At 41.4% G+C, this 17,798-nt stretch overlaps 1 protein-coding gene across 1 annotated transcript in view; it reads left to right on the top strand.

Moving 5' to 3' along the window:
- Positions 1-17,798, top strand: part of map3k5 (mitogen-activated protein kinase kinase kinase 5) — a 63,331-nt gene that overhangs the window by 38,452 nt on the left and 7,081 nt on the right. The window contains exons 9-22 of the mRNA XM_034527004.1: positions 295-454; positions 1,196-1,349; positions 1,526-1,633; positions 2,414-2,466; positions 4,650-4,745; positions 6,409-6,490; positions 8,265-8,398; positions 10,658-10,785; positions 11,282-11,418; positions 12,686-12,791; positions 14,452-14,609; positions 16,207-16,384; positions 16,947-16,964; positions 17,466-17,643. Of these exons, the coding sequence (XP_034382895.1) occupies positions 295-454; positions 1,196-1,349; positions 1,526-1,633; positions 2,414-2,466; positions 4,650-4,745; positions 6,409-6,490; positions 8,265-8,398; positions 10,658-10,785; positions 11,282-11,418; positions 12,686-12,791; positions 14,452-14,609; positions 16,207-16,384; positions 16,947-16,964; positions 17,466-17,643 (1,690 nt within the window). The remainder of the gene's footprint in view (positions 1-294; positions 455-1,195; positions 1,350-1,525; positions 1,634-2,413; positions 2,467-4,649; positions 4,746-6,408; positions 6,491-8,264; positions 8,399-10,657; positions 10,786-11,281; positions 11,419-12,685; positions 12,792-14,451; positions 14,610-16,206; positions 16,385-16,946; positions 16,965-17,465; positions 17,644-17,798) is intronic.

Genomic DNA, 17,798 nt, shown 5'->3' with positions numbered 1-17,798 from the left:
GACAGTTTCCTCAAACAAAACAAACGCTGGTGACACTTTTTGCACAGTTTGCATCAACATTCAGTTTTCACTTCATGTTCGATTAAACCACGATTATTTCATTTTCGGAATCATAAACCCGGCAGATAAATTCATACATAAGATTTCTTAAAACAGCCTGGAAAGAATGAACTCCTGCAGCCACAAACATTTCACTGGCACGACACCATCTCGGTCTCCTCAGTAAGGGACCTTTCAAGGGAAGTAATAAAATTGATCCCCCTATTGTGTTTGATACTCTTTCCTGTTCTCCAGGAGTGAAACTGAGCAGCCTGTTGGGGAAGAAAGGCAGCCTGGACAAGCTGCAGAGCTACTGGGACGTGGGCTTCTTCCTGGGCGCCAGCATCCTGGCCTGCGACAACACCAGGGTCATCCAGGCCTCGGAGAAACTCTTCAAACTCAGAGCCCCCATCTGGTGAGAACGCGGATAAGCCGCCCACAGATTAGCATGCCGGAAAAAAACTAAACTCATTTTAGACATCCTCGTCCGTCGTCAACGGCGCGAGTGTCATCGTGATGTGAAGTGTAGCTCGGCTTTCCCTTGAAACTCGCAGTGTCATCTGTGGCCAATTTGCTGTGTTGCTGTGTCAGCAGTTTAACGTGTATTAAAATGCAAGAGACTTGCCCTGTGGAAAGAAATGATTTTCCTCAAAAGAAAAACACAGCTTGGAACAGGTACGATATAAAAAAAAAAAAACTTTTTGTGTCGGTGAGATTTCTTCTTAGTTAGCCATGGCCAGCACCTTATTATTACAGACTGTATCAGTTGTACAACTTGTGGAGGAATACAGCAAACCGTCGGCAGCTCCTTTTTCTTTGCAGTGCTTACGAGCCTGCTGCTCTCTGTTTGTGTTTGCGCTGTGAAAAACTCTTTAAGTTTCCATTAATGCCTCCAAGAGAACTGAGACCCGGCATGGAAACACAATCATATGGCATTGTTTGTTTCTGTGATCCTTCTTGATCGATGCTCATGGCTTTGAAAGCAATATAATACACATGCAAATGTATCTGCCAGTAAGTTATTTTCTTCGCAGATGTTTTCCTGATGAGAAATGGGATGTCAGTTAAGTTTCGTGCGGCGGTGACATTTGGTTATTTTTTTCCGGGCTCAGTTAATTCTAGTTTTTTTTCTTTGATTCCCTCTGGTTGGTTTCAGGTATCTGTGCTCGCTGGTGGAGACCATCTTGATCTACCAACAGTTTAAGAAACCCGGCGTGGAGCAGCCGGCCCCCAAGCAGGAGCTGGTGGACTTCTGGATGGACTTTCTGGTGGAGGCCACCAAGAAAGACATCTCCTCTGTCCGATTTCCTGTAAGCGACTCCTGCTCAGAAGCAGCTCTCACAAAGTGTGGATCAGATTTAAAGGACAGATATCCGGTTTAATATGCATATTAAAGCACGCAAATGACCAAAAAGACGATGCATGCTCAGCAAATTTTAATTGGTTAAATAACGGGAATCATACAACATGTGTATCTCTTTTCCAGGTGTTGATATTAGAGCCCACTAAAGTGTACCAGCCTTCCTATTTGTCCATAAACAAAGACGTGGATGACAACACGGTGTCTATCTGGCATGTGGCTCCTGATGACAAGGTGGGTGTCCAACATTTATATCATCCAGCAACTCTGACACTCAGGTTTTAGCAATTCTTGTTGGCAAATATACATAAAAGCAGATATACTACTTTGAAAGTTGTATTATTATATAAATATATATATATATATATATATATATATATATATATATATATATATATATATATATATATATATATATATATATATATATATATATATAACATCCACAGAAAATGCTTGTTTCTGACTATCTGTCCTGTATTGCTTCACCACATGCTCATGCTCTGTATCCTGCTGAAAGTAACCATAGAAACAATACTGATGCATTATGTAAATGCTGAAACTAATTAATGAGGTAATAAAATATACCTATCACGTTTGCCAACATAAGTTAACAGATGTCAGATTTTCTGTTTTGTTATATTGCAATAATGGTCTCTTGTTTCTTTACATGAAGACCTTTGCGTCTGCTTATTGATTGATTTTCTCATATTGCAGTACATTAATGCTTACCTACCGGCAGCACATAAATAACAGCAGTTGCTCACCAGAAATTGATCCTATTCAACCTGCTGCATCAACTACACTGACTTCAAGTTTCCCTTTGTATGCATGTGCTGTAGCCAATGTGATAATAAAATACTAATGTCTATTGTATTACTGTCGGGTCAATTGACATATTTTAGATAATGAGACTACTCTAATACTAAAATCAATCTGTTGCGACCGGTCAGTGTATTGATTGCTTTAACCTCTCCCAGAAGCTGATGTTATTTGTCTTCATCTCTCCTGAAGCAAAAGGGGATTCACGAGTGGAACTTCAGCGCCACATCAGTGCGAGGTGTCAGGTGAGTGTCTGCTGCCGCTAATGACACACTCGTATTACAGCTCAGTGGCGTGACAACGACCTCTCACCTTTCTCCAGAGGTTGGTTGGTTTAGATTTATCATCAGATGCTGGATTTGGCTCCAGTTCATATCCAAAAGTTACCAGACAAATGTATTGTCGAGAGATTGAGAGGGATGTCCCGATTATTTTAAACCTATACTGTTTCTGTTGTGTGTTTTTATCTCTCAAGTGTGTCAATATTATTGGTATGAATCAATTGCAAAAAGATCATTTTCCTCACGAGACACATGGCCAAGAATGTGGCAGCTGTGAGCCAACATGCCCTACATACGACGTTGACCATGTTAGCATTAGCATACCCAGTGCTAATAAGCGATAAACAGGTTTTACGAGTATTTGGTCTTAAAAAAAAGTTACAATTTGACCTGACGATGGCACTAGATGAAGATTAAGGGATCATCAAAGTTATTGCAATGAATCCTCTGGGAACCATGAATGTCAAAAGCAAAATGTAACATTGTGATGGCAATACAACAAACAGTTATTGAGATATGTTAGTATGGGCAAGTGGTGGACCAACAGCATGGATACAAACTGTCCAACTAAAATCCAATTCAAGTAATTGTTTTTATTAAAGGGACAGTGTATTTGGTGGCATCTAGTGGTGAGGTGGCAGACTGCAACCAACTGAATACCCCTCCGCTCACCCCTCCCTTCCCAAGGCTGCGATAATGTGAGCTGGTGGGTGCAAAACTGTGGTAACGCCCTTCGCCTCGACCAGGGGCCACCCCGACTAAAACAACACTACTTTAGGAGCAACAGAAGTCAGACGGCGGATGGCTGCACCACAGATTTGCACTCTGTGGCTCACATTACTGCAGTTTCACAAGCATGTCAGAGAGCTGCAGGTAACATAATAACGCTAAAGGCTCTCTCTAGAGCCAGTGTTTAGTTTGTCCTTCCTGAGCTACTGTAGCAAACACAGCAGACTCTGTAAAGAAGAACTGCTCCCTATGTGGATAGGAAGCGCTGATCCTTAGCAACGTAAACACAATGATTGTTAGTTTCAGCTGATTATACATCAGTTAATTATAATAATCATAAAAACATTTATGAATATTATATTCCATTTCTGCAAATAGATCCCCATTCCAGTGTTTTTTTGTCTATGCTCATACTGTATAGTATTATCTTAAGCAATCCCGATCTCAATGAGACTACTACATTGTTCCAAGATTTGAATCTATATCCGTATCAGAAATATATACCAAATTAAAATAAGTTGAATGAAAAATCTTATGATTAAATGAAAAGTGTAACAATAGAAAAATATAATATGAGTCACACAAATATCCGGATGTACTGCTGCTGACTTTACATATGTAAAGGTCTAGGTTAGGGCCTAGCATGTCGGGTGTGCAGAGTTATCTAAACATGCACAAAAGCATTGTAAACAAGCGTTTTATTAAATGCATACAGTGTGCAGGTTTGAGAGACTTTACCTCTCGCCGCTCCAGACTGTATCACAGTGCTCCATTAATATCATGGACAGTTTTCATGATGTCTCTCTCGCTGCCGTCTCCTTTTCCGTGGTCCTCAAAGGAATTCAGTGTCAGATCAGTGGAGGGCTGTGCTCACATGTTGCTAGGGAACGACTCATTCTCTGTGCCCACTCAGCCTGCAGATAGTCAGCAGGACACACTAGCAATGAGTGCAACAATACGACCACACATACGGTCTCTTCGTCGTCCGAATATACTGCTCTGTCCTTGACAATTGGACAAGGGCTCATATCAGCGGATACAAGTTTCCATTTCGCTGTCGAATTGAAGTGTTCCATCTTTTGTGCCGAAATTCAGCATCATTTGATTGGACAATTTGCAAAAGAAGTTTTTTCTGTGTGTTCCAGATGTTATCCAGAAACCAACTCTCATACTCCAAATACAGCTTATTTACTGTGTCTATCAATGCATTCTGTTGTTATTGCATCCTGTATTTGTAACATGTACTGGGGTTTATATTTGGATGGATTGGCTATCCATATGTAGTGACAAACAATCTGTTATTGCACAGCCAGAGATGTGGTGGCTGATGTCATAGGTCAGAAAGGTTTCATTAATTCTGAGCAATATCTGCTCTCGTGGGATAGTCGTCGAACTAACTGTGGTCCGTCTCTCCTCAGCATCTCCAAGTTTGACGAGCGCAGTGCCTTCCTCTACGTGCTCCACAATGCAGAGGACTTCCAGATCTATTTCTGTACCGAGATGCACTGTAAAAGGTCTGTTCTCTGTCTCTCTGGGTTTGAAACACAACCTTTATGAGTGTGTTAACACTATACATCTTTATTGGATGTGATCAAATTGATTTATTGTCCTTCCTCTTTTAATGTACCTTATTTATTAGTTATGGCACCTAATCTGAAAGGAGGGATTTAATTCTCCAATAAAAGTCCTTCTTGTTTCCATCAAGAAGACATAAGAGTCTACAGCCATGCCAGCAGCTCTGTGAGCGGATTGTGGTGCTTTGAGCTAAATGCTCAAATATACTTTAATATGTTATCCAGTCAGATGTTACTGGAGCCCTTCTGGTAATGCAGTCTTTATTGAATGGATTTATTAATGGTTAAGCTTTATAAATCCGTTATAAGCCATCTAAAAGATTGGATTGCCAGGGTGTGAACAATATTTAGGAAAATAACTGCTGAGGATCAGGACCAAAATATATTTTTCTACAAAGTATTAGGCATTTATTAAAGGCACAATGAGTAGGAATTTCCTGAAAAGAAATAATGTATAGACTCATACAAAAAAAAGATATTTTACTTTGAAAACCGTCTATTCGAATTGATGTGATGTATTTCCAGTATATACATTTGTTTGAGGGCTATATCACGGTCAATGTGGACAACCTTCTCTAACAAACACTTTTACTCACAAGAAATACATTTGAAGTCCTTAAAACTCAGCCATCATAGAACCAATTAGAATTCTTCGAATATATATTTGGTCCTAAAGATTTACATTAGTCTACGAAGACTTCTCCCCGATGCAGTTAGTGAATCTCGTCTCTACTCGTATCCACCCCAGCAGTCGTTCAGGCAGTCTTGTCAGCTCCAAACTCAGGTGGGAAGTTTCGCACGTCTGCGTCGCCACGAGCACACCTTGTTTCATTTGGAGACCGTCGTGTTCCTCGCTCGCTGCTCGCTGAAGCTCTGAGTGTTCAGACTTGTGACTCTCACATCAGAGGCTCCCGGGCACTTCCAGTTCCACTATGTGGAGTGTGAGAGTCGGTGAGTCACGTCGGCTGTTGTTGTGACGCGACACTTCTTATAAATTCTGAGAAAAAGCAATGGCGGTGGCAAAGAAGGGGGGGGGGGGGGGGGGGGGGGGGGGGGGGGGGGGGGGGTCCTCTCAGATTGTGCTCGATTGGCGCGTGCGTATGCATAAGCGCGCGTATATCACGGATCACCTGCAGGGCGGCCGCGTGTGACAGCATGACGAGACAACGAGCTAATTAGCAGCTTGTGTTCAGTGAGAACGGTCAAGGTCATTATCTGTGTGGGAGGTGTGCATGCAAACATACTGTAACCCCTTGTGAACAAGACCACCAGCAACAGTAAATACTGCCACTCGACCACAACATGTACTGATTGGATGGCAGACGACATGTGCAAATTCTACATTAGGCACAGGGAGATATTCATAGTTATGTTGTTAAGGCTGTATGAACAGGTGCATGAAGTGTATGATGAATACCATAAATCCTGCAACCTTTCACCTGGTATCGATACAACCACACAGTTAAACATGCGTAGAGATCCACATCAGTATTCATTTACTAATTTATTTAGACTCCTGTGTCTAAATACTCGTAGACCCCACTGTTTATTGCTTTTTTGTGTATGATCTCTATTTTGGATTGACGGAGCTTTTCTTTGGCAGATTCTGTGATCTGGTCAACAGCATCGCTGAGGAAGCCTGGAAAGGTCCAGAGGAGGGAGACTGTGACAGCGACGCCTTAGAGGTGAGAGGACTGAAGACTAGATTCTCTTCTATGTTGTCTCAGAGAGTTTCTCAGCCCGATAAACTTTGATTATATTAATATAAATGTGTATTTATGTAGCTATAAAGTGCATCAAAAAAGTCCTTCCTATAGTTTACTTACTGGGTGCATCTTCACTAGAGCCAGTGGTACATGTCAAACAAATACGATGTTCTGCCCACAGTTCCTTTTTTTATGTATATATATTTAATTTAATAAATCCATTAAATTAATGTGCATTGTTTTGTTACATCCTGCCTCACAGGAAACATGACGTGACTGTGGTGTTTTCATCAAAAAGAAGTGAATTGACGAACCTAGCTAATTAGCTTTGGGCAAATCTCTTTTAAGTGCCAGCTAACCGGTTATTGTTCACGCTTCCATCAACAGACAAAGACACAAAGAATTTCAATAATATATTTCCCTCACTTTTCATAACATAATGTCTTAACATTATTCTGTTTTAAACTTGAATCTAGCTTTTCTTTAATTCAGTTCATTACAATGTGCATCTTAATGACTGGATTGCAGCAGCTGCAAACCCAGAGGCCATAAACAGCAATCTGCAGGGATACGGTCAGGATGTGGCTTTGTGTGCTTTGACAGTACGGAGCAGGTGCCTGCCTCTGGAGAACAAACGCTTATTACCTCCAAACACTGCCGCGCCCTTTTTTTGACTATGTGGCTTGGCACAGATCAGATGTCAGACAGGTTTATGCTCAGGAACTAGTTTTATATTTGTTTGATGCAACATAGGCATCTCTGAGCTGCAATCTACTGTTGCCTTCGAAACAACTGCCTTTTTTTACACAATCTGTCCTAAAAAACAAAATCGTAGGTTGTATCCTGTAAACCGTTCAGAGACAAAAGTACTTTACTCTTTTCTTGCTCGGGTTTCATCAGGAATCTGATTACAGAGAAAATACCATTTGTTGAGGTGAATTATGAGCAGTTCAATAACCGGATACGTTTGGAAAGTAGGTTTACTATGTTCGTATTTGCAGATTGAACATTATGTAACAGAATTCAACAGAATTCAAGTAAACAAATAAATAACTATGCTATTGCTTCTTTTGTATACACACGTCACTTATTTTCCAATGGATCAATGGCTTTTATTAGGGTTAAGAATTGCATTTAGCTGTCGCTCAATTAATAAGTGCCAGATCAACGTCAGCTGGTGAGCCATCCATAATATTAACCCACATGCATCTTTGTGAGAAATACATTTTGTAAGCTATGTTGTTGAGTTGCCTCTTAGGGAGATGCTTAAGTTGGTAAGCAGTGATCTACTGTATGTTTAGGACTTTTATTGGGAAGGAAAGCGCTGCTGTTGTGAATATGGAGGTAATAAGCTTAATGACACAAATGCATAAATACAAAGGACTCTGTGGCCGTTTGTGATGCGCTCCCATAACATACATACGCTTTATGTCCCAACTCATTGGTTTTGCCTCTCGTCCGGCTGCCGTTTTTTCCTTCTGCACAATGCATGACGGTATGTATTGCTCGGTTAGTGACCATTTACTGGACACTACTTTTCACAATGCATTGTGGGATACTTTGAGTCCCACATTCTCACGATACATTTTGACAGAACTACCAGAATGGTGAACTCCCTACAAAGTCCACTATTTAGTGAGGAGTGAGTGATTTCGGACACAGCTGATCAGGTAACTCGACTCCAGGCACAGTGATAAGAAATGATCGGGTCTTTATAGTGAATGCTGTCTGTTTGTCGCCCTTGTCTCCACAGTACGACTACGAGTACGATGAGCATGGAGACAGGGTGGTCTTGGGAAAAGGCACATTTGGTGTGGTGTATGCGGGCCGAGACCTCAGCAACCAGGTTCGACTGGCCATCAAAGAAATACCAGAGAGAGACAGCAGGTGAGAGTCTGGACAGGAATTTCATTTAAAAATACATTTTTTTGCCTTGCTATTTGTCAGGCAGTCTTTTAATAAGACTGAAATTGACAAGGATATTTAATATGGATATTTGTGGTACCCTGAGGACAAATTGTAATGTTTACTGTCTCTGTAATCCATCTAGCACCATTAAATAGGTCAAAGTGTTCCCTCAACCAGTGTTTTGATCCCTGACAAGTTGTCTCTCGTGTTTAACAAACATGTTCCTTCCTCATAAGATAAATTCTTCAAATCCTGAATTGTTTACATCCCTGTTTGATAGCACGGTGCAGCTGATGGTTGAATAGTGTGAAACCAGTGGCAGAAGTATGTACTGCATCACCCACGTGCTCGAGTGTAAACAACATGGGGAATCTCTCCTGAAAGCATTGTTTCATGATGCTACTCGTCATCTAAACTACCCAGGGCACCTTTAAGTTATCTGTACATATTTGTGGTACATATCAGAGGATGGAATCCTAATATGTTTGGTGACCTACAGACCAAAATGCCATACTTGCACACTAGCTGTTTCCTAATCTAATTATCCGATTGACATGGAATTGATGTTTAAAAGAGGATAAACTAGGGATGCTAATTTAGAATACGTTTTGTCTGACCAACGTTACCAGACTAAAATGCGTTTGTTACCCATTAGAGAAATTACCAACACAACAAATGTTCCTTTTTTGATGTTAGCAGACCATTTGCAAACTGCTTTTTTTGTTCAGAAATTGCAATACGTCGACATGCGTGGGGCTGGTCGGTTGAGTCCACCTCTGCTTTTCTTTAACCATACAACAAACTTTTGTATTCCGTTGTTTTTAAATGTAGAACTCTAATATTTATTTTTTCTTTCATTTTTCTTTCTTTTTCTGTTTAACTGATTAATCTTATTCAGTCTAACTGAAATCCTTATCGTCTGTTTCAAGGTGAAATGGTTCATTATCCTCCGGAAGGTAAACTCTTTAGAGCTAGAGCCACCCTCAGCTCATATCATCCTCTGCGAAGATTGAAATACAGCGTTTATGTAAACGTGTGTCTGAGCCGTTAAAGCCTCTTTTTCAGCTCTGCTGTTGAGCATCATTAATAAAAGTGCTGCTTTTCTCCGACGGAGAGTGATAAGATGAGCAGAGTCCCTGGTGGCCTCCGTTCTGGTCTCCTCTTGAGTGACTGGTTAGTGCGGAGCTGTGGAGGCAAACTCCCGATGTCTCTGCTCCAACTGTCTGTCTCCTCAAAACTCTGTACTCGTCTCTAACTCTCTCAGACTGCATGATTGCACCGCCACACTTTGTTTTTCACTAATCACTTCAGCGAGTCAGCACGGCGCTCTGCTGCAAAGCATGTGGAGGATTTTGTTCAATAATTCAGAAGTGGATCGAAATCTCAAGATGGGCAGAAAGAGAGAGGGTGTGATTCATGCAGAGAGCAGAATGTGAACATAAATTGCTGGTATGCATGTTTTCAGTGTGGAGAGATTCCTTTTGTTCTGATCTGAGATCAGGATCACAGTTGTTCTTGGTTTATTCTTTTGGCTTTTGGCATCTGAGCTTTATCCACCCTGTTTACATGTCACCTGAAGGAAAAGACACAGAGACAACAACATCTGTAGAAGTCTTCTTTCTCTACCGGGTAATGCACACTAAGACCATCAATCAATTTATTGTCAGGTTCATATAATTAGGGAGTCTACTACTGGAAAATATAGTCAATCATCAGAAACATGTACCTGAAACCCCTTTTGATTATTACATTATCATTTCATTCATTTTAACACAGGGCGCCCTTCGAAACGAGTCGGGAACATTTTAAGCTATTTTCTGATGTTTAGTAGACCAAATTACTGAATTATTTAATCATGAAAATATCTGTTTAATGATTGATAATGTAATAATAATTGTTGGTTGTTAATAACCTATTCTAGATTTTTAGTTTTCTGTTAAATACTTAATCATGGCTTTTTTTGTAATGGTTTCACGTTTTCATTTTGAGGAGTATAGTGTCACTGAAACTAGATTTTTCAATACATCTTTAATTAAAAATTGTGACCTTTTGATCTTTCAACCAACAGCAAACCTACAAAAACCCACAAAAGCGGAGATAAAGCAATCTGTATCTGTCGGCACATAAATATAGAAAATCAAAAGAATACTAATTATCTTTGAGTGTTCAGTAAATTATAGTATTGAATCATCTTTAGTGTGAATTAGCATGACATCCGCTACTTTTTCTTTAATACAGGTACTCTCAGCCGCTCCACGAGGAGATCGCGCTTCACAAGCACTTAAAGCACAAGAACATCGTCCAGTACCTCGGGTCCATCAGCGAGAACGGCTTCATAAAGATCTTCATGGAGCAAGTGCCTGGAGGTGAGACCTGCTGTTGCTGATATGTTCCTTTAAATGAAAGATGGAATAGTTTCAAGCAAGAGATACACACGCTATTTGAAAATAACTGAGATGAAATGAATGGACAGGATGCTCATCAGGCTGCATATTCTTCAAGTGGCTATTAGTGCTTATCTTTACACGTTTTTATTTTCTTCTTTATGCTTACCTGAATAATGATATATTTTACCCAAAAGAAGACATCTGCACTGAAATAAATTGTCTTTGAACACATTTTCACAGTTGCAAAAAGGTAAAGCAATATCTAGATAGTCATATGAAACATTTTTATTTCAAAAGATCTATATGTACACTCATCACCAAAACTGTTTCTGCAATAAATGCATTGAAACGGCAGTTTATACGTCATTAAAGAGAAAAATTGAGGTAGAAAAAAAACGCTCTGAATTGCAGACGTATCATAACTGTTTTGCTGATCACAGGTGTGTTGATCGTGGTTCTTCTTTGTCCCGTCCAGGGAGTCTGTCCGCACTGCTGAGGTCCAAGTGGGGCCCTCTGAAAAACAACGAGCCCACCATCGGCTTTTACACGCGACAGATCTTAGAGGGACTCAAATACCTGCACGACAACCAGATAGCACACAGAGACATCAAGGTGACCAAACAGAAGAAGACAATATTGTACCGTTATTATAATCATTTGTTGGTCATCTTTGTTGCATTATGGCTTCTAGCAGGCTAATTTCCACAAAGGAATCATTAAAGAAAATAGTTGCGCTTAAGCCACATTCAAATGTATTATTATTTAAATTTTGCGTGGATGCTGGTCCAGAGGGAAAGATGTCGCCGCTCCCCAATGGCCGCACTCTTTGATTGACAGGTTTTGGAACAAAAACACCAGAGAATTTAGCAAAAACAAAAGATGAACAGACTGAACCGCAACTATGGACGTTTTTTTAAGATGAGAAACGCCGTTTTGAGGGACTTTTTCAGCTCCAATTTCAGAGGACCACGAGTGATGCAAATGTACAGGGATTGGTCAAACACATGAGCCAATGCAGCCCTGGCAACCGCCATTTCTCCAAAAGCATGTTTTTTTTAATCGCAAAACACAAAACAACAGCTCGTAACGGAATAAATGGAAGAAAACACGGACAAATAGGCTGACGGTGAAGTCCAGAGGTTTTAACCCTTTCATGAGTACAAACCCACTGAGAACGAGCCACTGCCCAGCTAACTCAGGAGCGCAAACGCTCACCCAGTAACACCGTCACAAAAAACTATTTCTTATGTGATTGTGGCTTGTTACAGTCATTTATTTATTCTTATACCACTTTAAAAGAGCTAGGAGAGCTTTCCAGCTGGTCTGCAGCTGGAGATGTGTGCAAGCGGTTCCCACTCAAGGGAATCCCCAGAACCGGTTGATCTGAAAAGAAACGCCTTGTGACTGATGAGAAGTTTATACGGCGGAGACATTTTACATTTTCAGCATGTTTCATTACAAGTAAAACTGTGATTTTAAAATGTGTACTAATTCTGTGCGAATGCATTCCAGGAGCGTCGCAGCTGTTTTTGCATCTTTATACCGCTTCATATCGTTATCCTGACATCCCTTTTTATTCTGTAAAAAAAAAACTCCACTGATAACGCTTCCATCCCATACGGCCATTAAGGTCAGCAGCCTCTTCCCCCATGCGTCCACCCGATTCAACAACACGGTCATATAAGCGTCATTAGCGTACCGTAAATGTTAATCACTTTGTTTTGGATGTCGCCCTCCTCCACCCGTTCGTTGTAACCTGCTCTTTGTCACCTTCAAGTATTTTGTAAGCTGCGCCTCACATAATCCCAAGAGCATCGTGGAATGTCAGGGGAGGGGAATGGGTGTCTCTGTTCTCACGGATGTCATTTCCAATCCGCAGGGTGACAATGTTCTCATCAACACCTACAGCGGCGTTCTGAAGATTTCCGATTTTGGCACATCCAAGAGGTTGGCTGGGATCAACCCCTGCACTGAGACTTTCACAGGTACGCTCTGACCCATAACGTCTTGTTCACACAATCCCTCGAGAATGCCTCTAGATGTCTGTTCTAAAATAAATCCCCATTTTCACGAATCGACAAGGAAAAGGAAAGCTTTGCTCAGTGGCCATGAATAAAGCTGAGCCGTGAGGTAATAACCCCACACTGATTATACTTGCCTTTCAGAGCAGTAATCCTGTCTCGGGTCTTTGGCACGAGTCTGCGGTCAGGTCGGGCAGGTTTGAGCCCGTGTGATGTCGGCACCACTGCGGGCCAATTGCGGCTCAGTTTAGCCTCCTTAGATGAGACCATCTGGCAGCTGATTGGTACAGACAGGGACTTACCCTGAATGGTGGAGCTCTTTCAGGAAACTGGGCTACTCCTTTTTATAACCCAGGTCGGCTATAAATGCATCCCCGCCTGTTTTTAGCTCAGTACACAAGCGTCTAAAAGAAGCAAACATCGCCCAGCAGGCTATTATTAGAACAAAAGAGTCCTTTGAGTTTGGAGCTGAACATGTTACTTTGGACTGAGCTGTGGTTCACTGACGACAGAGAGAGACTCTTTGCTGTTGCTCATACACCATAAACCCTGTTTAAAGCTTGTGTCACTTGATTGGTTATTTGCAAGAATTGTGCCATCAACCTCAGGACAGAGGCAACTTATAATTAGTTTTAATGCAAACTATTTTTTGCCACTTACATCAGAGTCTGTCATTTGTTGTTGAGGTCACCTTCACCACTTGTGTGTATGAAACATGTTGTGGCCTTAAGAAAGGTATTCAAGACACAATCCTGATTTATTCACTTCTTTACTTATTTATGAGTTTTATTGGTCAGTTAGTGGATTAAAAGAAGACCGATGTGGCAGAGGTTGGCAAGCAGCACGGTCAGAATTAGATCATATAAATCATAAGCATCCAAACAGATGACACTTAAACACAACCGTACAGCAATAGTTTGACCTTTTGGGAAGCAACACTAATTCACTTTCTTGTTGAGAGTTAAATGAGATGATCGTTCCTCTCTTTAGTTTGTCTGCCGAATGCGAAGCTGCAGCCAGCTGCTTTATTTTAGCTTAGAGGCTCGAAATTTAGGGAAACAGACAATCTGTCTGATTGCAGTTTAAAGGAATACTTTGACATTTTGAGAACAACGATTGTTGGCTTTCTTGCCAAGAGTTAGATGAAAAGATCAATACCACTTTCTGTCCAGCTGGTACCAACCTGGTGGCAAGAACCCACCAATAAAGCTTTTAACAATCTGTATTAAAAACAATTTTTAAAAAGTATAAAATCGTCAATTTCGCCGTTTTACAGGGGGAATTGAACTACTTCTTGGCCAAGAGCAGCTGCCAGGAACCCAGTAGAGATTTCAGGAAGTTATTGGACTTAGCGACCGGAGCCTCAGCAAGAGAGTAAATAAATATTGACCTAGTGTGTACCTAAGCCTAACTCTTACTTTAAGGACAAGCCTAAAGCATGAGAGATCTGAAAGTGCCACCAATGAATTAATAAAACCAACCCATCCAGATTCAAATCGCGCAAATAATTGTAAAATGTATTTTTAGCCATCCCCGCTCAAACTCCGAAACCCCGCTCAGCATATACACCATTAGATGATTAATAACATCCTAAAAGTCTGTCTATGTATTTCTGATTGTCCAGGCACACTGCAGTACATGGCTCCGGAAATCATTGACAAGGGTCCTCGAGGATATGGCAAGCCAGCGGACATCTGGTCTCTGGGCTGCACCATCATAGAGATGGCAACTGGGAAACCACCTTTCTATGAACTGGGAGAGCCGCAGGCTGCAATGTTCAAGGTGAGAGACGGCGCCGAAAACAAACCCCATCACCCCAACGTGGAAATGTGTGTAATTCTAGCAAACGTGTTGAAGAAGGCAGGTGAACATCTGTTTCTGTAGTGACATCTTCCATCAGGTGCCCATGAAGAGCTGTAGCGCTGACTGACGATAAGGCCCACTTCTATGTTCATAAACATCCTACAGTCGGGGGTCGTAACAGAAACAACGTGATTTAGAGGAGAAATTAAAAGAAAAGAGGTTACTTGTAGCAAATACACTACCTTTTGACACTCTGCCATCTTCGTTAAAATGGGACCTACACCAACAGTATCTTTTAAGTATCTCTTTTTAATTGCTTTTTAATTATTAAAGATACTGTGTGTGATATTCCATGATGGGACCACATGATAGCTTTTCTCAGGCCTCAAACTGACTTTTCCACTGACGTATTGAAATTCTGTAAACGTACTGTCCATGCCAACTACTAGCAGATGAAGTGATGTGCAAGTCTTCTTCTACCAGCCTGGACCTTTAAAACCCACTGCGTTTTAGTTCATTAATTACCAAACGCTCACCACGAAAAGTGACTTTCTCTCAGCAAAATCCATTAGAAAAACATCACCTCATGAAATAATCAGCCAGGCCGGGGTCTGCGCTTCTCGGTTCCTCTTTTTTTATGGAAACCAGTGAGTCAGCCGTTTGTGCACCTGCATTGTGTTGCCACCTGCGTGTTGTTACATTATCCAGTTCAGTAGAAACTCCAAATATTATCTATGTGCGAACATTTGTTTGAAGACAAACAAACATGTGTAGCTCATTGAGAGGAACAATCACAGATTCCCGCATGTTTAGGTTTTCCCCGTTTCTGTGTGTGCACCTTTTGTTTTAAACCTTTTACTTGCTCAATTTACAATGTGTATTTGCTCTGGATGGCGCTCCAGACTAATAAAATATTGTTTTCATCCATGTGGAGGCCATTAAAGACAGTAGAGATGTTTAAAGGTTGTCTGGAACGCATTATAGCACTCCTGTCAAAGCTGTGAATCATGGAATTTTCCATAAGGTATGATTTAATTAAAGGGCTGTGAAGTCAAACAAAGGAGGTGCATGTTACTCTGCTGAATACACCTTTACAGTACAATAACACAACATGAAAGCAGAAGACATTTTCTGGACAAGGATCAGAGAATTCATGCAACTGTACTACAATCACATCATCTTAATCCATGAGAGGATCTTATGTTGTGTGTGGACTTTGCATGGTGTGTAGAGCTGTCTTAAATAGTAAAACAGTCCTTTTATACTCTTCACTCATCCTTGTGGAATGTCTCAAGGGAGGGGCATCTCCCTGCTGGTCTTAAATCAACATTCCTCAACAGCAACAACAGGAATTTCTAGGGTTCTTGTTGTCCCGAGTCTTGAACTGTGTGCCCTGAAGCACAGTCTCCCAGCTCACTGGTTAAACACTCACTGCCCATTTAAGTTGTCCCCTCAAATCAAAGAATGTACCCCCGAGAGCAGGACATCCCAAAGAGCTTTTCAGAGCTTCTTATTTTGTTGTTGTTTAGAATTTATTTACGTCTGTCTGAACTGAACACGTGTCCTTTGTCTGCAGGTGGGCATGTTTAAGATCCACCCAGAGATCCCAGATTCCATGTCGCTGGAGGCCAAAGCCTTCATCCTGCGCTGCTTTGAGCCAGACCCGGACCGCCGCGCCACCGCCCTCGACCTGCTCACCGACGAGTTCCTCACCGTCACCAGCCGCAAGAAGAAGAGCAAGAGCAGCTTCACAGGTGGGCTCAGCTCCGTTTGGGTCCACATAAGTTGATGAAAACCAAAATGAACTGCGGTTTAACATCTCTCAGTATCGGTGGAAGAATAAAAGGTTGAACAAAACAAATACAAACAATTAGCACTTTATGCTAAGCTAAGCTATCCGTGTACTGGCTCCAGTCTTTCACAGATTTGTCTGATTAAAGGGTAAACACTAAACATCCTAAAATCAAAGAAAAAGACAGCAGCTTCCCTGTGATAATTAACTGACCTATTTTTATGGGAAAGCTCACTGCCTCAAAAGATTGAGAAATGTTAAATATTTTTTTTACTAATAATCATCACCCGTGAGTCGCCTGCCCCACCTGCTAATTATGTAGCCTGAACACGCTCACAATTTTGATTGTTGGGTTTCCACCCTGCATCAGTGATGTTATCATGTGACCTGGCACCGAACAAAAAAAAGATTAAAAGTTCTCTGTGTACTTGGAAATGTTATTCTGCCAGTCTTACATGGAAATGTTTTGTTCTCGGTTAACTGCTGACGCGCATTTACATGTTTTATTTATTTTCCCATCATAGCTCTGTCTCCTGGGACTGGTGAGTTACTTTACTCCCTACACTTTACTTTTCTCCACATATTTACCACTAGAGGGACTCGTTTATGAATCTGTGCGTCAGTCATGTCGACTCATCTGCCTGCTTCACCAAAGAGTATCTAGGCTACGGTTTTCTTTTTTTCTGCCAGCGGGCTACCTGCCTGGCAAAATAGACCTTGCAAAACATGACTTCTTTCCTAATGCTTGAATGTCTTTTTAACCACTGTTTCAAAATGTGCATATTATGGCCGTTAATTTGCTGCCAGATGCATCAGATATGTTCTCCCTCAGCGTGATGGTCGAGTATTATCACATTTTTTTCTTTGTGCCTTTTTCCATCAGCACTTTTAGTAATTGCTCCTTCTTGAAAGCTGCTCCGGCCCGCTGCCTGGTTCAGACCGCAGTCTCCTTCTGTGCTGTACGAAGCAAAACATCAGATTAGTGGTGTACAAATGATGCAACAGGCACTTTTAAGGTTGTCTTTATTCGTGCTGTCCTTCAGAGTACCTCCGCAGTATCTCCCTGCCGGTGCCGGTGGTGGTGGAGGACACCAGCAGCAGCAGTGAGTACGGCTCCGTCTCCCCTGACAACGACCTCAACACCAACCCATTCATCTTCAAGCCCAGTGTGAAGTGCTACAGCGAGAGGGATGTCAAGGGTCCCAGGTCCCTCTTCCTCAGGTAGGATAGGAGTGTTCTGTCCAAGTAAATGGGGTCATGAGGGTCTTTTTTCCCGCATCCGAATTAGGGCTACGGCATACATTTTAACTTCATTTGTTCATGTAATATGAGCATTACATGCTCATTTGTTTACAAACTGTTGTGGGAGCTCCATT

The sequence above is a fragment of the Cyclopterus lumpus genome, chromosome 24 (assembly GCF_009769545.1).
Source record: "Cyclopterus lumpus isolate fCycLum1 chromosome 24, fCycLum1.pri, whole genome shotgun sequence".
Lineage (NCBI taxonomy): Eukaryota > Metazoa > Chordata > Actinopteri > Perciformes > Cyclopteridae > Cyclopterus > Cyclopterus lumpus.
The sequence above is the reverse complement of the archived record's forward strand: the minus strand, read 5'-3'. Positions and strand labels throughout refer to the sequence as shown.